This window comes from Schistocerca gregaria, chromosome 1, assembly GCF_023897955.1.
Source record: "Schistocerca gregaria isolate iqSchGreg1 chromosome 1, iqSchGreg1.2, whole genome shotgun sequence".
Lineage (NCBI taxonomy): Eukaryota > Metazoa > Arthropoda > Insecta > Orthoptera > Acrididae > Schistocerca > Schistocerca gregaria.
In genome coordinates this window covers 14,993,819-15,011,354 of record NC_064920.1, presented here as the reverse complement: position 1 = coordinate 15,011,354, position 17,536 = coordinate 14,993,819, and the positions used below count along the sequence as shown (strand labels likewise).

The following is a 17,536-nucleotide window of genomic DNA, read 5'->3' as shown; positions in this document are numbered from 1 at the left end:
CTCTCAAAAGCACAGAAAAGGCATGGATAAGAATGAAGTTGGCTAATGTGACAATGAGCAAAGTTTTTGGATAGAGTTTCTTTTGGAGAGAGTTTCTTGTGGATAGAGAGGCCACATGTGTCTTGTATGTTGCTGTAAGTGGGCTGGCCCACCAGCACTGAGGGCACACATTTTCCCTCAAACAACTACCCTAACTAACCTCCACCTCCAACTTGCTCCTGAAAACTTGCTTGGCACCAATAAATTTTGATTTCAATGAAGAGGAAACTGTATGTCTGGGATGCACCATTGTATAACTTTCTATGTTAAAATACAAGAAGACACATTTGAACAATTTGAAAGGTGGTGCTCTACAAAAATATTAGAAATTAATTGTACACACATGGAATAGAGAGATTGTACTAAGAATAATTGATAAGTGAGCAGACTGGTCTGCAAACCTTTACTCAGAGTGAAGAATAAGTCATAATGATTTGGAAACGAACAATATCAATAAAGAAGGAGTTATATTTTTTAAAATGAACAAAAATCTAACTAATGTTGGTGATGTGTTCATCAAGTGAAAATCAAAGAAAATAAAGCAATCAACATATCAATTCACTTCCAGAAGCTTATCAGAAAGTAAATACTCCCTGATATCTTTAGCATTACTACAATTTAAACATATCTACATTACTATGGAACATCCAAGAAAATGGTCTGCTTCTGCCAACTTCCATTCTTCATCCTGGAAGAAATTAACATTTAATTTGAAATTACTGAGAATAATTACCCTGCTTCCTATATCACAGTTTGATTGATCACAGTGCACATGCTACTATGAGAGCTATTCATAAATTAAGTTCAGAGTGACTATTTAGAAAAAGGAAAGAAAACGATAATATTTTTTGATACAATTTATTGACATCACTTCTCTACCTAGTCACCACCCAATTCAGACATCTGTTGTGGCATGATACCAGCTTCTTTATCCCTTCATCAAAGAACAGTGCTGCCTGGAGCTTCAGTCAGTTGTTAACAGCATCACTGAACTCACAAGTGGTCATGCAGTGCGGAGCACTGAGTCAGCGTGTCACCAAGGGCAAAAGTTAAAAGTGTCTTGGTACAAAGGCTGGACTATAGATAACATCCCTGCCAAAAACTCCGAGGTTTTCCCTTTGTTAAGTTCACAATATGGAGTCACATATTGTCACGAAGGAGAAGAATTTCTTCAGTAATCATCATGTCCATTTATTTTGGATTGACCTTCAGCATTTCATAAGAATCTGATAATAAACCGGTGGCGTCAAAGTATTCTCATGCAATACTCTCTTGAATCTGTTATGACAACACTTTTGATATCCAAAAAAGTAACCATTATTTACCAGTTTGAAAATTCTGGCAGAATGACTGTGCATCTACTGTTTGGACTGTTCCATAGATTCAGAGTTCATGTAATGCACCCATGTCACATTCCCTGTCATAAGTCTGTTCAGAAATTTCTCCCCTTCTTCACCATAGTACTGAAGGACTACCAAGACTAAACAAGTTCTCTCAGTTTTGTGAACATGGAACTGGACATTATGGTGCTCACCAGGCTGCAGACTGAATCCAGTGGTCTGAGGACTATATTTGTGATCATACTCATGAAATAAAGAAATTTATTCTAATGCTCTTCTTTTCCAATTCCATTAAGTACCTCTTCTTTAGTTACCAGTTCTACCCATCTAAACTTCAGCACTTGTCTGTAATACCACACTTCAAACTCTTCTAGCCAAACTATAGTTCCCAAAAATTTTGTTTTCATGACAAGATTTTCGTCAGGAATGAAGTATGAGGTAAGTGTCACAGTAAATGCAAACAATTTAAATTCATCCACTGACACTTTGTTATTTTGCAATATTTATTCTTGATAATTTGAGAATATTTTCTTTTTACATCATGTCTGGTACTCTTAGCTTGAAACACAAATCTGAAGTATTACATGTGGTAGTGTAAATTTCTGATAATATCAAACAATGGAAAATCCAGGATTGAGTGTAACAATATTGTGTTTGCATTTGCACGTGTCTGTGTGTGTGTGTGTGTGTGTGTGTGTGTGTGTGTGTGTGTGTGTGTGTGTGTGTGTGTGTGTGTGTGTGGGGTGGGGTGGGGGGGGGGGGGGGCCACGCGCGCTTCTGTAATCTGTGGTTGGAAATTTGTAGTAAGGTATTATGGAACCAAACTGCTGAGGTCATCGATCCCTAAACTTACCCACTACTTAAACTAACTTATGCTACGGACGACACACACACACACACACACACACACACACACACACACACACACACACGCCCGAGGGAGGACTCATACCTTCGACGGTGGAAGCTGCGTGGACTGTGATAAGACGCCTCAGACTGCTTGGCTACCACATGCGGCTCGTCTATTGTTGAAGAAGGCCTTAATGGCTGAAAGCTTTAATTTTGAGTGTCTTTTAGTTGCACCTATTTGCAACTCAGCATCTCCACTATACGGTGAATATTATTCTGATAATATATTACAGTGTGATCATAGCATGTTCAATTGAAAATTCTATTTGGCCAGAAATGGGCAGTTTAAAAATACAGTTTGGTGTAGGTAACTGTGGTTTGAATTCCATAGTTGAACAACACACAATACTTTCAACATAATTTTATTTATTTATCTATATCACAAGAATATCTCACTATAGTAAGATAAAATATTTTAAAAAGTTACTGTTTCTTCACAATACAATAAATTACAAAATATTGTAACCATATCCACATATAAATATGATAGCGGTAAGTTCTTAGTGCAATATAAATAATGAATGGAGCAACAGTAACAACTCATTACATAACTGACGCATATAAACAAGGCTGAAAACATTAATAAACTTTCAGGCAACATCCTTTTTTAGAGTAGTTAAGAACTAGCTAGCAAAGACATAAAGACAAAGACACACACACACACACACACACACACACACACACACACACACACACACACACACACTTCCAGATTATTTATGTGCCTATCAATCACTCAACATCTCAACTACATGGGGAGTATTATAGTAATACGAGCTTGGAAGTTAATTTAACTTTAAGACATTATGTACTAGCAGATCACTAAGTTAAACTTATTTAATGAATCGAGATAATGTTTCCACCTTGCTTAGATTTGTGGTTAACGTAGGTTAAGCATAACAGAGAGAATTATCCAACAAGCATCCAGCTGAACTACTCAAGACATTAGTGCCAGTGGTAGAACCACTCACTAAATAGTAATATAAATATAATAGAGGGAAATATTCCACGTGGGAAAAATATATCTAAAAACAAAGATGATGTGACTTAGCAAACGAAAGCACTGGCAGGTTGATGGACAAACAAACAAACAAAAACACACACACAAAATTCAAGCTTTTGCAACCAACGGTTGCTTCATCAGGAAAGAGGGAAGGAGAGGGAAAGACGAAAGGATGTGAGGGTAAGGAGAGGGTAAGGAGTCATTCCAATCACAGGAGTGGACTGACTTATCTTAGGGGGAAAAAAGGACAGGTACAAACACACACACACACACACACACACACACACACACACAAACATTGGTTGCGAAAGCTTGAATTTTGTGTGTGTATCAACCTGCCAGCACTTTCGTTTGGTAAGTCATATCATCTTTGTTTTTAGATATATTTTTCTCACTAAATAGTAAAAAGCATTGGTATAAGAAAATCAATCCTCTAATGCATCATTTTTTTGTCAATTTATTAAGGAACAACATTATGTTTATCATTTTAAATTCACACATGAATACTTAGTTATCTTGCAACATTTATTCTTAATAATTGGGGAATGTTCTATATTTATATCATGTCTGGTATGACATACAAATCTTAAGTATTGTGTTTGGCAGAGTAAATGTTCTGATAATATATTACCTTGGTGATCATGGTGTCTTCAAATAAACATTCTATTTGTCATAGAAATAGATAGTTTAAAAACACAGTTTTGTGTAGATACTTCTCAATGCCCTAATTTCAGTAATGGTGATAAGACTACATCAGACCAGTGAAGGGAAAGAAAAGGGGGGGGGGGGGGGGGGCAAGGCTGGAACAAAAATAAAACTATTTTTATTGCATCCTGAATGAATTTTCCTTCTGCAACAGAGTGTACTCTGAAGTAGATCTGCGCAAATTCAGACATAAATATAAAGAAATGAACATTAAACAGCAGCAGTTCAAACAAAAGGTGAACATGTGACAGTGAAGTTTCAACCAAAGGTGAACACTTGATTATAAATCTATCAGATATCTGGAATTCATAATATGACCAGTTAAAACTGTCACGGCAGCTACTTTTATGCTTCATTTTGATGTGTATGGTTCTAGGAGATCATTTTGGCTTGTTCCTGTGTAAACATTCAGTTTAATTAATTAATTAATTAAACTATTTAAAAATGAAATCTGTCTTGAAGTATGCGAGAGCTTACACTCCTAGTGAGGTGAATTCAGGATGCAGATGGAAACTTAAGGGTTTTCCATATGAGTATACCATTTGAAACGAAGCTGGTAACTTGCAATTTATCTGCTGAGATACTTTTCTAAAAGTCCTCAAAATTACTAAGCATAGATTTGTTTACAAGATTCAAAACTGGCCATGCTCAAGTGCCTGTTGAGACTTGCAGAGATTACAAGGTGGAAAAGTATGAGAAAAAGCGAGAAGCTGTAAGATCATTTATGAAAAGTCTGCAAGGTTGCAAAAGTCATTATAGCAGGGGGAAGACTGATAGGATTTATCTTTCATCTGATGTAAGTATTGGAAAACTTTTCAAAGCCAACAATGAAGAGAAAGTTTCAGAAGGGCAGATGGACTTTCTTTTACAAAATCTTTAGCAGTAAATTCAACATAGGATTTTCCAGACTTACTGTAGATGACTGTGGCACTTGCCTGCAACTCAATGTCAAAATAGAGGAGGTTAAGGAAGACACTGATAGGAAGAAGCAACTGGAGAGAGAGAAAACAATTAATGCTTTTTTCAAGACTTTAATATTAAAGATGATAAATGTTTCTTGATTTATTATGACTGTTGATAGAAATCTTGTTTTTCCAAAACTTAGTGACCAATCTGTGTGTTACAGTGGGCAATTGTATTGCTACCATCTGTCTGCACGGAAGGTTTGTCAAGTGATTGCCTGAACCCTGATATGTTACAATATACACTTGGACTACAGATCAGTGAAAGAAATCACCTAATGAAGTTGTATCAGTTATTTTTAATGAGCTGAATTGTCTCCACATGGCACATTATAAGAATGCAATGATTTGCTGCTGATGGGTGCACCAGCCTAAACGAGAACATTAATGTTCTTACTACGTGCGGAAAGTCACTGCTTATCATGCACCCACTGGTATCACAAAAATGAAACTAGTTTTTCCCATTACTGGTCATTCCTTCTTTCCTGCTGACCATGTTTTTGGAATGGTTGAGAAAAGGTGTAAAAAGACCAAAAATCATTTTAAGTGCTGCGGAATACCACACTGAAGGTGGTAGAGCAGGACAGGAAACCATTAAACTGGAAACTTGCAGCTCAAGAGTCAGTAAAGTCAGCTGCACAGTTGCACTTCAAGATCTCTCAGTGCAAGGGAATCATTATGCATAAAACTGGAAATGGGAACATTCTTTCCCAAGGTGATCTTCAATATCACTTGGAAACTGATACAGCAAAGCCAATAATAAATAAAGGAAAATATTTACATGATGTACAACACGGAGAGATTGGTCTCAGAATCACTGTGAAAGAAGGCCAACTACAGAGTGAATAAACTTCTTCAAAATCATTTTGGTACAGCTTGGTGAGACATAAAAAAGTGAAGTGATTCAAGGAAGTACTTAACAGCACAAGAAAACCCCTCGTAGCAATGAAAATTGTGATGAGTGTGAATGCCTCAGTAATCCAGGGTTTTGCTGACCAAGTGGAGATTGTGCCTGTGGAAATGAATAGTTAATTACTAGTTAGAAATTAAACCTATGTTTTAAATTTTTCAGTTTTTTTTTCATTTTAAGAACTATTATTTATGCCTTTTCATTAAAACTTAATACAAAATTTAGTTATACTTCATCTGTATTCTTAAGAGTGTGCATCCTATTTCAAGTGTAACATTTTCATACTAGCCCTTCTAATTGTTATTTAGCAGTAATGATCAAATTGTATGACAATGTACATTTTTGATTAAAAGCTCTAGACACATTCATTCCAAAAACAGACTTCTATTGCTATTTTTCAATCAAAAACAATCAAATTTCCAAACAAATGCTGACATCCTGATTTTCAACAACAAAATTTAAACATTTAATGTGAAATAATATTGATAACAGGTTTTTAAGAGTGATTCTGCATGGATTAAGGTAATTTAAGTGTAAAAGGTTCCAAATAATATTTACACGCAAATGCAGAGCCACTTGTGAAAGCAGCCACATATGTTATTAACTAAATTACATTCTCCGCCAGGGTTTAGATTACCTCTCGTCATGCCCTGAAATGAGAAATGTCCTGCCCACTATCCTTCCCACCCCTCCTACCATGGTATTCCGCTGTCCACCGAGCTTACACAATATGATTGTCTATCATTACACAACCCTCAATCCCTTACCTCATGGCTCATACCCCTCTAATAGACCTAGATGCAAGACCCGTGCATACATCCATCTATCACCACCTACTCCAGTCCAGTCACTAACATCACCTATCCCATCAAACACAGGGCTACCTGTGAAACCAGTCATGTGATTTACAAGCTAAGCTGCAACCACTGTGCTGCATTCTATGTAGGCATGACAACCAACAAGCTGCCTGTCCACATGAACGGCCACAGACAAACTGTGGCCAAGAAACAAGTGGACCATCCAGTTGCTGAACACTCTGCCAAACATGATATCCCTCACCTTAATAACTTCTTCATCACCTGTGCTATATGGATGCTTCTCACCAGCACCAGCTTTCCTGAATTGCGCAGATGGGAACTTTCCCTGCAATACATCCTACGTGCCTGTAACCCTCCTGGCCTCAACCTTCGTTCCCATTCCAGCACTACACAGCCGTCATTTCACCACCACACCCAGTCTTTTAATTTCTTTTATTTCTCTCCTTTACGCTGCTTACCCTCTCCCCCCTCTGCAGCTTCTCTCCCACACTCCGTCTAAACTGCAACACTTCCCTTTCCACCACTCCCACCATACTACCCCTCCCCCTCACCGCCCCAGCCTCCTCCTTACCCCCACCCAGTCGCCATTCCCATCATGTACTGGTGCTGCTGTTCGCAGTGTGGTCTCAACTCTCCGAGACTGCTGACGTGTGTGCAAGTTGTGTGTGTGTGTGTGTGTGTGTGTGTGTGTGTGTGTGTGTGTGTGTGTGTGTGTGTGTGTGTGTGTACTGCTTACAAAGGTCTTAATGGCCAAAAGCTTTAATTGTGTGGATTGTTTTATTGTGCCTATAGCGACTCAGCATCTCCGCTATATGGTGAGTAGCAACTTTCCTGCTCTGGTATTGTTACATTCCATCCTGGATTTTCAATTGTTTGATTTGAGTCATTAACTGGTCTTTTAATTTGTCTATGTACACTGCAAATTTCAGTTACTTTACTTGCTAGAGTTTGTCTAAGCCTCTTGTGATCACACAATGTATAGTCATTTAAATAAAAAATATGTATTATATTATCTAGGCATGCTGCCTGCCTTGTGGGATTGTCATTTATGCAATAGATGTTAATAGATCTTTATATATTTATGAAATGGTGAACATTTCTATTTTTAAATCTCTATTTTTAAATCTCACGTCCCTATTTGTGTTTAAGTAGCAAGTGTGTTAGTCTCTGCAGCAACTAAAAGAACAAGCCTTCATTGTGAATTGGGTGGCAGTATACCGAAGCAACATTTTGGCAACATTATGGCCGCAGCTTCAAATTTTGTCTCTATGCACAGTTCACTTACATCTATGACTTCATAGATTAGGTTCATAATATTTTTTTGACACAGTACTGGGTGGGCAATTCATAACCAAATGGTATACGTAATTTTGGTTCTGCATTGCTAAAGTCAGTGTTCATTACTGAAAGCACACTGCAGTTTAAGTTTTGAAGTCAATACTTAAGTTTAATAACTGCATTCTAAAGAGACTGCACATTATTGTTCAAAAACATTACACATAAGTGTTCTAATAGAGAGCTGGTCCATTTCCTTAGTTTTCCTGATTATCAACTTTATTATGATAGTGGTGTCACAGGTTTATTATGTTGTTCCTCTTTACTGTTTTTCTCGTAACTGCATATATTTAATATTATCAATTTTGAGTTTCTATAATTAAGATGGAGGCCGCATCTTGCATGTCATACCTAATTCAGACTTACATCTTTAAGTATGCAGATGGTTAGGAAAGTAACCACCATTCCAGCATGATGCTACAATTTGTGTGTAGAGCGCAGCCATTGTCACATCTGTAGGTTCTCCGATTCTAGCTGTGGAAGTATGAACCTTATTCTTTTGCACATTCAGTTGTTATGACCTCAAAACATGAGTATCATAATAAAAATATCCCACAAAAAGCGAGCAGTAATAAGGTTTATTTCAGTGCAAAACTTTTCAGCATCATACATTCATCATCAGTTGTTTATTTTATATGACGGGGACTTTATGAGTGACAATGTTGTGTGGCAATGGATCCAATTTTTTTTAAAGTGAGAGAACAAACAAAAATTGATGGAACAGGTGACACCATCTCTGAACTTGCCTGACCAATTCCTGCAAATATCTTTAATAGTTTTGTATGAGGGGGTCACGGATACATTATGCTACCAAAAATTCTGCCTCAGTGGGTACCAAAATTGCTCATAGAGATCCACAAATCCAAACAAATGGGCTCTGCCTTAAGACTTCCTTCATGCTACTGTGTGGGAGGACAAGGTTTTTTGAAGAGAATTGAGACTGGTGACAGCACTTTTTATATGTCTTCCCTGGTAGATTTATTACTTATTTATTTCGATAGTGATAACCTTTGCTTAGAAATATGTCTTCAGTACTCAGTTCTTCCAATATCGATGAATATTCATTTACACATGCAGAATTATCGATATACATAGTTCTCGTGTTAATGGGGTGGTACACTGTGCACTTTTGATCTAGATGACTTGCGTATTTTCTATCACAGACAGATGAATATTAAGTTCATAGTTAGTTGTGTACAGTATTGCACTTCATTCACAGAATACCATTTTTCACTGTTTTTCTCATGCATTTCACACTTTTTGTTGAATAGAGTGGAGTTATCAGGATTGCAATTGCTCTTAGGTGTGCTTCAAGGAAAATGTTTAAGCTTTTTTCTGGTTGTGAGTAGAGCTTGAAAATACATTTTTTTAAAAATCATTCTGTGCCAGCAAATCATATTTACACGTTAATGTCTCTCTTCTAGTATCTTAGATAATAAATCACCTTCAAATTACATAATAGTAAGTTATTTGACTCACACAATACATTTTTCTGCTTTCTTACTGCAGTAACAGTTGTCTGAGATATTGTACATTGTACTGCTGGTCAGACGAAGACAAGAGTTCAATACTAGTTTTTGCCTTTCTTGAACTACTTTCTTACTCTAGTTCTGCAACAACATGGCACAGAACACACTTCCCACTGGAATGAATATTTCATTTCTTACAATTCAGGCACTGTTCATCTTGAATTTGACTTGTATTAATGGAGCTATGTCTGCTCCATTTTTGTCAATAATGGCAGCAATGACTGCAGAAGAAAGATACACTGATACATTCCTAGTCATGTGTTGGAAGACAGGAAATTTCACCGAAGCTACTTTCCGAGAAGATATTTCCAAGAGCCCAAGTTAGACAATACATTGCACTGTAGGTTCAGGAGCATCTCCTACTCTTCTGTTTAAATATTTCTATACAGTCCTTTATTTCATTTACTTGTGGCAGTCATGTCTCTAGTACATGCTGTATGTAAGACTGCCTACCGACTTTTTTATTTTTTGTTTTCCTAAGAATTTGCTCAGTATAAAATGCTCTTTGAAATAAATCCCTATTCCCTGGCCTAACACTATATTTGCTTCCTTTGTTACCAAAATTACTTAATATCTGATGTTTCTTTGGCCTAAGAGTATAAAAATACCCATTATTAATGAAAATGACAATAATGAGCAATATAGCCCAAATTTGCTGCTACTTTGGCTCAGAATTTGAAACAGTGAACACCAATATATGCTAAATGAGTTCCTCTTAACTACAAAACAGTGACAGTGAGATTACTGAAGAGATTTCTTTCAGTTTATTTAAACATGAGAATGAAGCTGTAAATAACTGAGTTAAGGCAACCCTACCTGACTACAAATTGTTGGCAGTATTATTATTTTGATGGTCATTCTGTACATTCTACTTGAAATTAAACCATATGTTTTTGTGTCACTAACTTTCACATGACAAAGGCAGATTTGAAAATCAAGCAAAATGAATTAGTTAAATGGCCTACCAACACAGTAATGTTTTGAAAGTACTGTATATTGTAACAGTAGAAGTAGTATTTTAAAAACAGTGTAGGATGAGCTTAATTGTCAAACATTAATAAACGAATACATTAAAATATCTTTCCTTTCAGTTTTGCTCTGTCTTCTTCATTCTTTATGCGTTCCAATTCATCCAGTAACTTCAGTTCTTTCCTCACAGTCGAAGTTAAGGATGGATCTAATTCTATGACTCTCTGAAAATCAGCTCTTGCTTCGAAAGGCTTCCATGCTCCAACATTAGCTTTTGCTCTTCTAAATAAAGCTTTCACATTCCCTACAAACAAACAAAAAAAACCAACAACAATCCTCACATTTACTACAAAGAACAACAGAATAGTCAAACAATGGAAAACACAGGATGGCTCTAATTATTTTATTGTAATTAGAACATGAGATAGAATGGTTCTGAGTTTAAAATGCATTATATCTGGGGACATAAGTAGCCATATTGTTTTTGAAATCATTTGAGTGTGGTGAGATAATGTGATATATGAGATATGTACAGTTTCACAAATAAATGCTAGTAACTCGATTGGAGGGGGCTTTCCTGGGATTCATAAGCATTCAGCCCCTGAGTTTGTTTAGATACCTTGATGACATGGTTGCCATATGGAAGTTTCCCTGATGTTAAGTTCATCCTCACTGATGTCAGCTACGCACTTCTGTTCACATTTAACACACTAACTATTTACATTTTGCAGTTGCCATCCTTTTCATATAAAACGATCCCTCCCATACCACTTTGGCATTCAAGGCAAACATATTTGTTCAGATGCAGACACTTTACAGCAGTACACCATTCCAACCTGAGCCTTCAATGGATGTAATTATGCCACCACCCTAGTTCAAAAGCTGAATTCCCAGGTTATCACACTCAATCCTGATTTTGCTAATCCCTTCAGAAAAACTGGGAGTACATTTCTTGCCACTCAGTACTAGCCTGGTCTTGAATATGTTAATCAACTATTTCATCTTAGAACAGCTTTTCCTTTCCCTCTCAATCTCTGCAATATCCTGACTGGACCATATGCTGCTTCTGCACCCATTTCCTTATCCAATGGCCTCCATCCCTGCGACTGACCCTCTGTAAAATTTGCCCTACGCACTCTCCAACCACTACCTATGACAGTCTCTGTACCTGGCAAAACAGCTGTAACAACCTGCGAAAGGACCATGTACCAGTTGTTATGTAAACAATGCTCAGCCTTCTACATTGGAATGACTAACACCACATTATCAGTTAAGATGAAGAGAAATAGACCGAGGGTGTATACTGGCAACGCACAGTATCCTGTAACAGAGCATGCTCTACAACATGATAGTCATGACTCATGATCTCAGCCCTATTTCACCACACATGCCATATGGATTTTTCCCTCCGAGAGCAAATCCTCAGAACTAAGCAAATGGGAACTTTCATTACAAGTAGTCGTCAAGTCTCACAACTCAGCTGGCTGTATTTTATGTTAATTATTTTCTGACTTGTCTACCCCCCCCCCCCCTCCCCGTTCCCCCCCTAACACCTCTACCATGTATAATATACTTAGCTTTCCGCTCTTATTAACTCTTGCACAATGTTTTGTCAGTAATATCTGTCTTGTTTATTACCATATCTTCCACCTTTATACTTCAAGCTGAGGTTAAGTTCATCCTCACTGATGTCAGCTATGCACTTCTGTTCACATTTAACATGCTAACTATTTCCTTCTCATCCCATCCGGCAAATTCCCATGACTTGAGGTTCTGGGTGACTTCTCCACAACTCTCCCCATTTCCTAAACATCATCAGTTATTTCCTGTTATTCCTGTTTCTTCCCCTACAATCTGTCTGCCAAGAGGAGTAGCCACTGCATCTGGAAGCTTACCTTTGATGTGTGTTTTCTCCTACCACTGTTTGGTGAGTAGATTGTTTTATCTATCCAATTATAAGGAGCATTCAAATGAAACCCCATCACTAGTATAAAGTAACACAGTAACGATTTTATTAACTCAAAAATGTAGCTATACACAGTACACACAGACAAAAATAGTCGCCAAAACTGTTGGCACATTTATTCCACTGCAACACTAGACAATCGAGTCAATCCTCGTAGAAGCTAGTAGGCTGCTGCCAATACATGCCTGGACCTAGTCACACACTTCATTGTCCGTTGCTAATCACTGTCAGTGAATAGCTTGTTTTAAAGGTCCAAACACATGAAAGTCACACAGTGAAAGGTCGGGACTGTGCAGTGGATGCTCCAGCGTTTCCCACCAAAACTGCTGCAATGTCTTCTTCACTGCATTGGCCTTGTGTGGGCGGGCTTCGTGCCCCACAAAAAACCGTTTGCACCATTCCACAAGATTTGAATGACTCCTGTACTCACCGTCAACAGCCTTCATCCGTCGATACATTTCACAGCCTCCAACTCCCTCTGCCGCCAAAAATCAAATCTCTCCTCGTTGTTCCTGCTTACTCGCCTACATGTTCGGCAGTGGACGGTAACTCGTGTGACCACCTTCTCTTCAGCGTGAAACCTCACTGGTGCTATGCAACGTCAAACGGTGTGCATGCGTTAGTCTCTCGAACAATAGGTGGTGCCACCATACCCGCAGTTACGTGGTGCCACCTTATGTGTAAGGCAAAAGGCAGATACGCTGATCAAGATTCATTTGAATAAACCTCATGTATTATACTTTCAGGAACTATATAAAGCTTGTGTGTTGTTTTAAACAAAAAAGAAAAACAGCCATAATTCTAAAAAAATTGTTACTAGAAACTTGGTTTGGCTCATCACAGAGGCATGGATTAGCAAACTGCTCTGAAATCCATTAAAATATTCTGGTCGTACCTAACAGTTAGGTTAAACACATGAAACGTTTTGTATATTCAACTCATAGTTTCTCAAAATAGATGGTGGGACACAAGCAAAACAAATTTCCATTCTTTTTTTCTCAAAACAGTACACAACTAGTCAAGTTGTGGTGCACTTTTCTCCCAGCAAGAGACAGGCATACATCATAGGGTATGCCCTATTGTTACCCTTATAAATAAACATTTTCTCCATCATGAGTTTCTGGAATTATGTTTACCATGACCTTGCAGTGGGTTACACCCAACATAATATGTTTGCTTGTGGCCCCGACGCATATGCTTTCTTTTTGAAGTGTGATGTGCTAGCACACTGTATTCCTAATCGATATTCTTGTCTGCACTTTCAGTTTGCTCGTTTCATATCTATTTCTCTCCATGATGTAAAAGTATATTCTGTGCCATTTTTTTCTTCAGGTAAATTTGCGAACTACTCTTAAGGGTACTGAAAGAGTCTGGGCATAGAGGAAGTTCCTGCCTTAATTTGCTCTCATTTGCAACACAGCCTTAAAGATGTAAAGCTCTGGATTATTGACGGTGAGTTGAGAACACTGTCGGATTTTCATCTCAGCAGTCTCTGCTTGGAGTCATCAGTGTAAATAGTCCTAACATTACCGAGACAATTTAAAAATTCAGATTACACTTGCCTACAAACTTAATCAGGGGCATCACATTCTTTGTGCTCTGTCAAATTCATAAAACGCCTAGCTCTAGCAATCATAGATATTTATTCTTTCCCTGGATTAGGACACCACATCTTTATTTGTGATGTGCTCCTTTGCTTGGATACCTACAGCTCATGTTGCTCTACAACTTAGAAATACATATTTAGATGATGTTCAACCAATGTGATTAGATTAGATTAGATTAGTTTTTCGTTCCATAGATCCGTGTTGACGAGATCCTCGTGGATGTGGAACATGCCATCTTTTTTTATTTTTATTTTTTTAAAGCTGAAATAACAATACTAATAGTATAAATATATACAACACATCATTTGTTTCTATTAAAAAATTTGTCAATGGAGTAGAAGGAGTTGGCCACTAGTAAGTATTTCAGGCTCCTTTTAAACTGATCTCTATTTGTAACTAAATTTTTTATGTTTGCTGGCAAATTATTGAAGATGAGTGTTCCTGAGTAGTGGACCCCTTTTTCAACTAAAGTAAGTGCTTTTAAGTTCTTGTGCAGATCATTTTTGTTCCTGGTATTGTATGTATGAACTGAGCTGTTTGTTGGAAAAAAGAGATATATTATTTAGGACAAATTTCATTAAGGAATAAATATACTGAGAGGCAGTAGTTGGTATACCGAGTTCTTTGAAGAGGTTTCTACAAGACGTCCACGAGTTTACTCCACAAATAATACGTATTACACGCTTTTGGACTCTGAAAACTTTTGTTTGACTTGAAGAGTTACCCCCAAATATTATACCATATGACATTATGGAATGAAAGTAGGCAAAGTATGCAAGCTTTTTCACTTTTATGTCGCCTATGTCTGCTAACACTCGAATTGCAAATACAGATTTGTTAAGGCGTTTCTCCAGTTCTGTGGTGTGCTCCTCCCAACTGAATTTATTATCAAGTTGTAATCCCAGGAATTTAAGACTGTCAACCTCTTCTACCTGCTCTTCTTCGTACTTTATGCATATGCTGGGTGGAAAGCTCTTACAGGTTCTGAATTGCATATAGTGAGTCTTCTCGAAGTTTAATGTCAGTGCGTTGGCTTTAAACCATTTATTAATATCCATAAAAATATCATTAGCAGATCTTTCTAGAACTACACTCAACATACTATTTATCCCATTCTGATGATGACTGATGACTTAATTCACTAGTCCCTTGCACTGACACCCTTTGTTTCCTGTTAGCGAGGTATGACTTGAACCATTTTGCAGCACTGCCCGTGACACCATAGAATTCTAATTTATTTAAAAGGATGTTGTGGTTTACACAATCGAATGCCTTTGACAAATCACAGAAAATACCTGCTGCTTGTAACTTGTTATTTAATGAATTAAGTACATTTTCACTGTAGGTGTAAATAGCCTTTTCGATATCAGAACCCTTCAGAAATCCAAACTGTGTTCTTGATAATATGTTATTTGTGGTCAGATGGTTGAAAAGCTGCCTCTTGATTACTTTTTCTAAAATTTTTGAGAATGCTGGTAAAAGTGAAATCGGTCTGTAGTTTGATGGCATCTCTTTATCCCCTTTCTTGAATAGAGGCTTAACATCTGCATATTTCAGCCAGTCAGGAAATGTCCCAGTTATAATTGACTGGTTACACAAGTAACTCAGAATTGTACTAAACTCACAAGAAGATGCCTAATTAACTTTGTTGATATTTCATCGTAACAACTAGAATGATTTGTTTTTAAAGATTTTATTACGGAAGTTATTTCTTTTGGTGATGTGAGTGACATATTCATGTACCTGAAGCTATTTGTAAAGGGTAGTTTCAGATATTCAAGGGCATTATTTACTGATCCTGACAATCCCATTCTATCAGTAACGGATATAAAGTACTTGTTAAATAGATTTGCCACACTATGCCCATCGGTTACTAATGTGTCATCTACCCTTAGTGATATTTGCTCCTGTTCCTTTCTGGTTCTTTGTTTAGATGCCTGAACTACTTTTTTTAATATTTTACAGTATTCCTTGCATTTAGCTAAATCATCAGCACTGGAGTTATTCTTGGTCGACAGATACATTTTCCTTTTTGTCTTACAGGAAATCTTTATTCCTTGGGTGATCCATGGTTTTATTATAGACTTCTGTTTAATTTGAGTGACTGGGTTGCATCAAATGACTTGACCTTATAACCATGTCACATTGTAAGAAACTTTTGCAGGATGGGGAATGAAAGCCAGGTGTTCCATAGGTGACAGCCTAATGTCTCCATGGTGATTGCTGTCCAGTATTCTTAGACAAGTTCTTGATGGCTGAGAGATCATATATTTGTGATCCAACTGGTATCAAACAATGACTTTCTAAAACAATACAGAAGACTCGTCTGCATACAAAGTCCTGCTCCTGAGTCACTTTAAAATATTTAGAGGCTTTAACATTGTTGTTTTACGATATTTCAGGTGTGATAACCAGACACTTTTCTCTTCAACTATGCAGCCAAGGAATCTTACAAATTTCTTAAAAGTGGGAATGATGTCTCTCAGTTGCAGTGCCAGTACATAAAACCTTGATGCACATGATTTAACATTAACACATGCATACTTTTCTCATGCGACATCGCAAAACTATGGCTTCCACTCAACTTTCCAGTCTCCTCATCCTCCTCCTCCTCATTTGTGCATGACAGCTAGTGGTCTTAAGACTGGAGCCAGAACAGAAGATTGTAAAATCATGTACAAATGGAGAGCAATTCAAAAGATTCCTCACAGCTGATACTATTGCTGTCAATTGCTCCAGCAAAAGCACGACAACATGCTTCTGTGGGGAGCTTGTCCATGAGAACGTAACTAAATCAAAATGTGTGTTTTTTTTAATTTTTTTACAAGGAACAATTACAACATAACTGGGAAACAATTACAGAACCACCAATTTTGCACATGTAATACGATATCATACTGCCTTCTGAACATCTAGAAATATACCTTATAAAACTGTTGCCAGTGCACAAAAGCCTACTGTGTTTGCCTTTCCAGTAGTGTCAGTTTATTGAGAATTACATCATCTGCTGAATCCATCTATACTTCGACTGATCATATGCTTTAAAGTCTTTCAATTCAGCTGATGAGAGCCATAATAGATTAACTATTTACATCTGTGTAATCTTCCATTGGTTTCAAGAGAAAGATGGTGGTTGCCCATCTCCAGGAATTAAGAGTATTCACCTTAGATCCAAATCCAGTTAAAAGAGTGGGAATGTGTTCTTTTGAGATTAATATTTATATTATTTAACATAATCTAGCAGTGGTGCTGTACTGTAGAGAGTGCATGTTCAATAGTGTAGAGGTAGATGTATGACTGTACTACAAATTAGATAAAATAAAATTCAGATAGCATTTCCCCTGCCAATGCTCGATGATGGAGATCTGTGATGGTGTTTAATCTGTGAAAGCACCTCGCCATAAACAGACTGTATGGGTAAGTTACCGCTCCAATGTTAGTAGT

The 17,536-nt window shown here is 37.3% G+C and overlaps 1 protein-coding gene across 3 annotated transcripts in view; it reads right to left on the bottom strand.

Moving 5' to 3' along the window:
- LOC126326728 (AH receptor-interacting protein) overlaps positions 1-17,536 on the bottom strand; it is a 181,116-nt gene that overhangs the window by 33,934 nt on the left and 129,646 nt on the right. Inside the window, exon 6 of one of the 3 annotated variants that reach the window (XR_007560865.1) lies at positions 2,332-5,970. The exons of 1 other annotated variant lie outside the window; for it this stretch is intronic. Coding sequence is in view for 1 of the 2 variants with exons in the window: in XM_049995794.1 (XP_049851751.1) it covers positions 10,621-10,823 (203 nt within the window). In the remaining variant the exon portion in view is untranslated. One more of the 3 variants, XM_049995794.1, reaches the window with a different exon arrangement.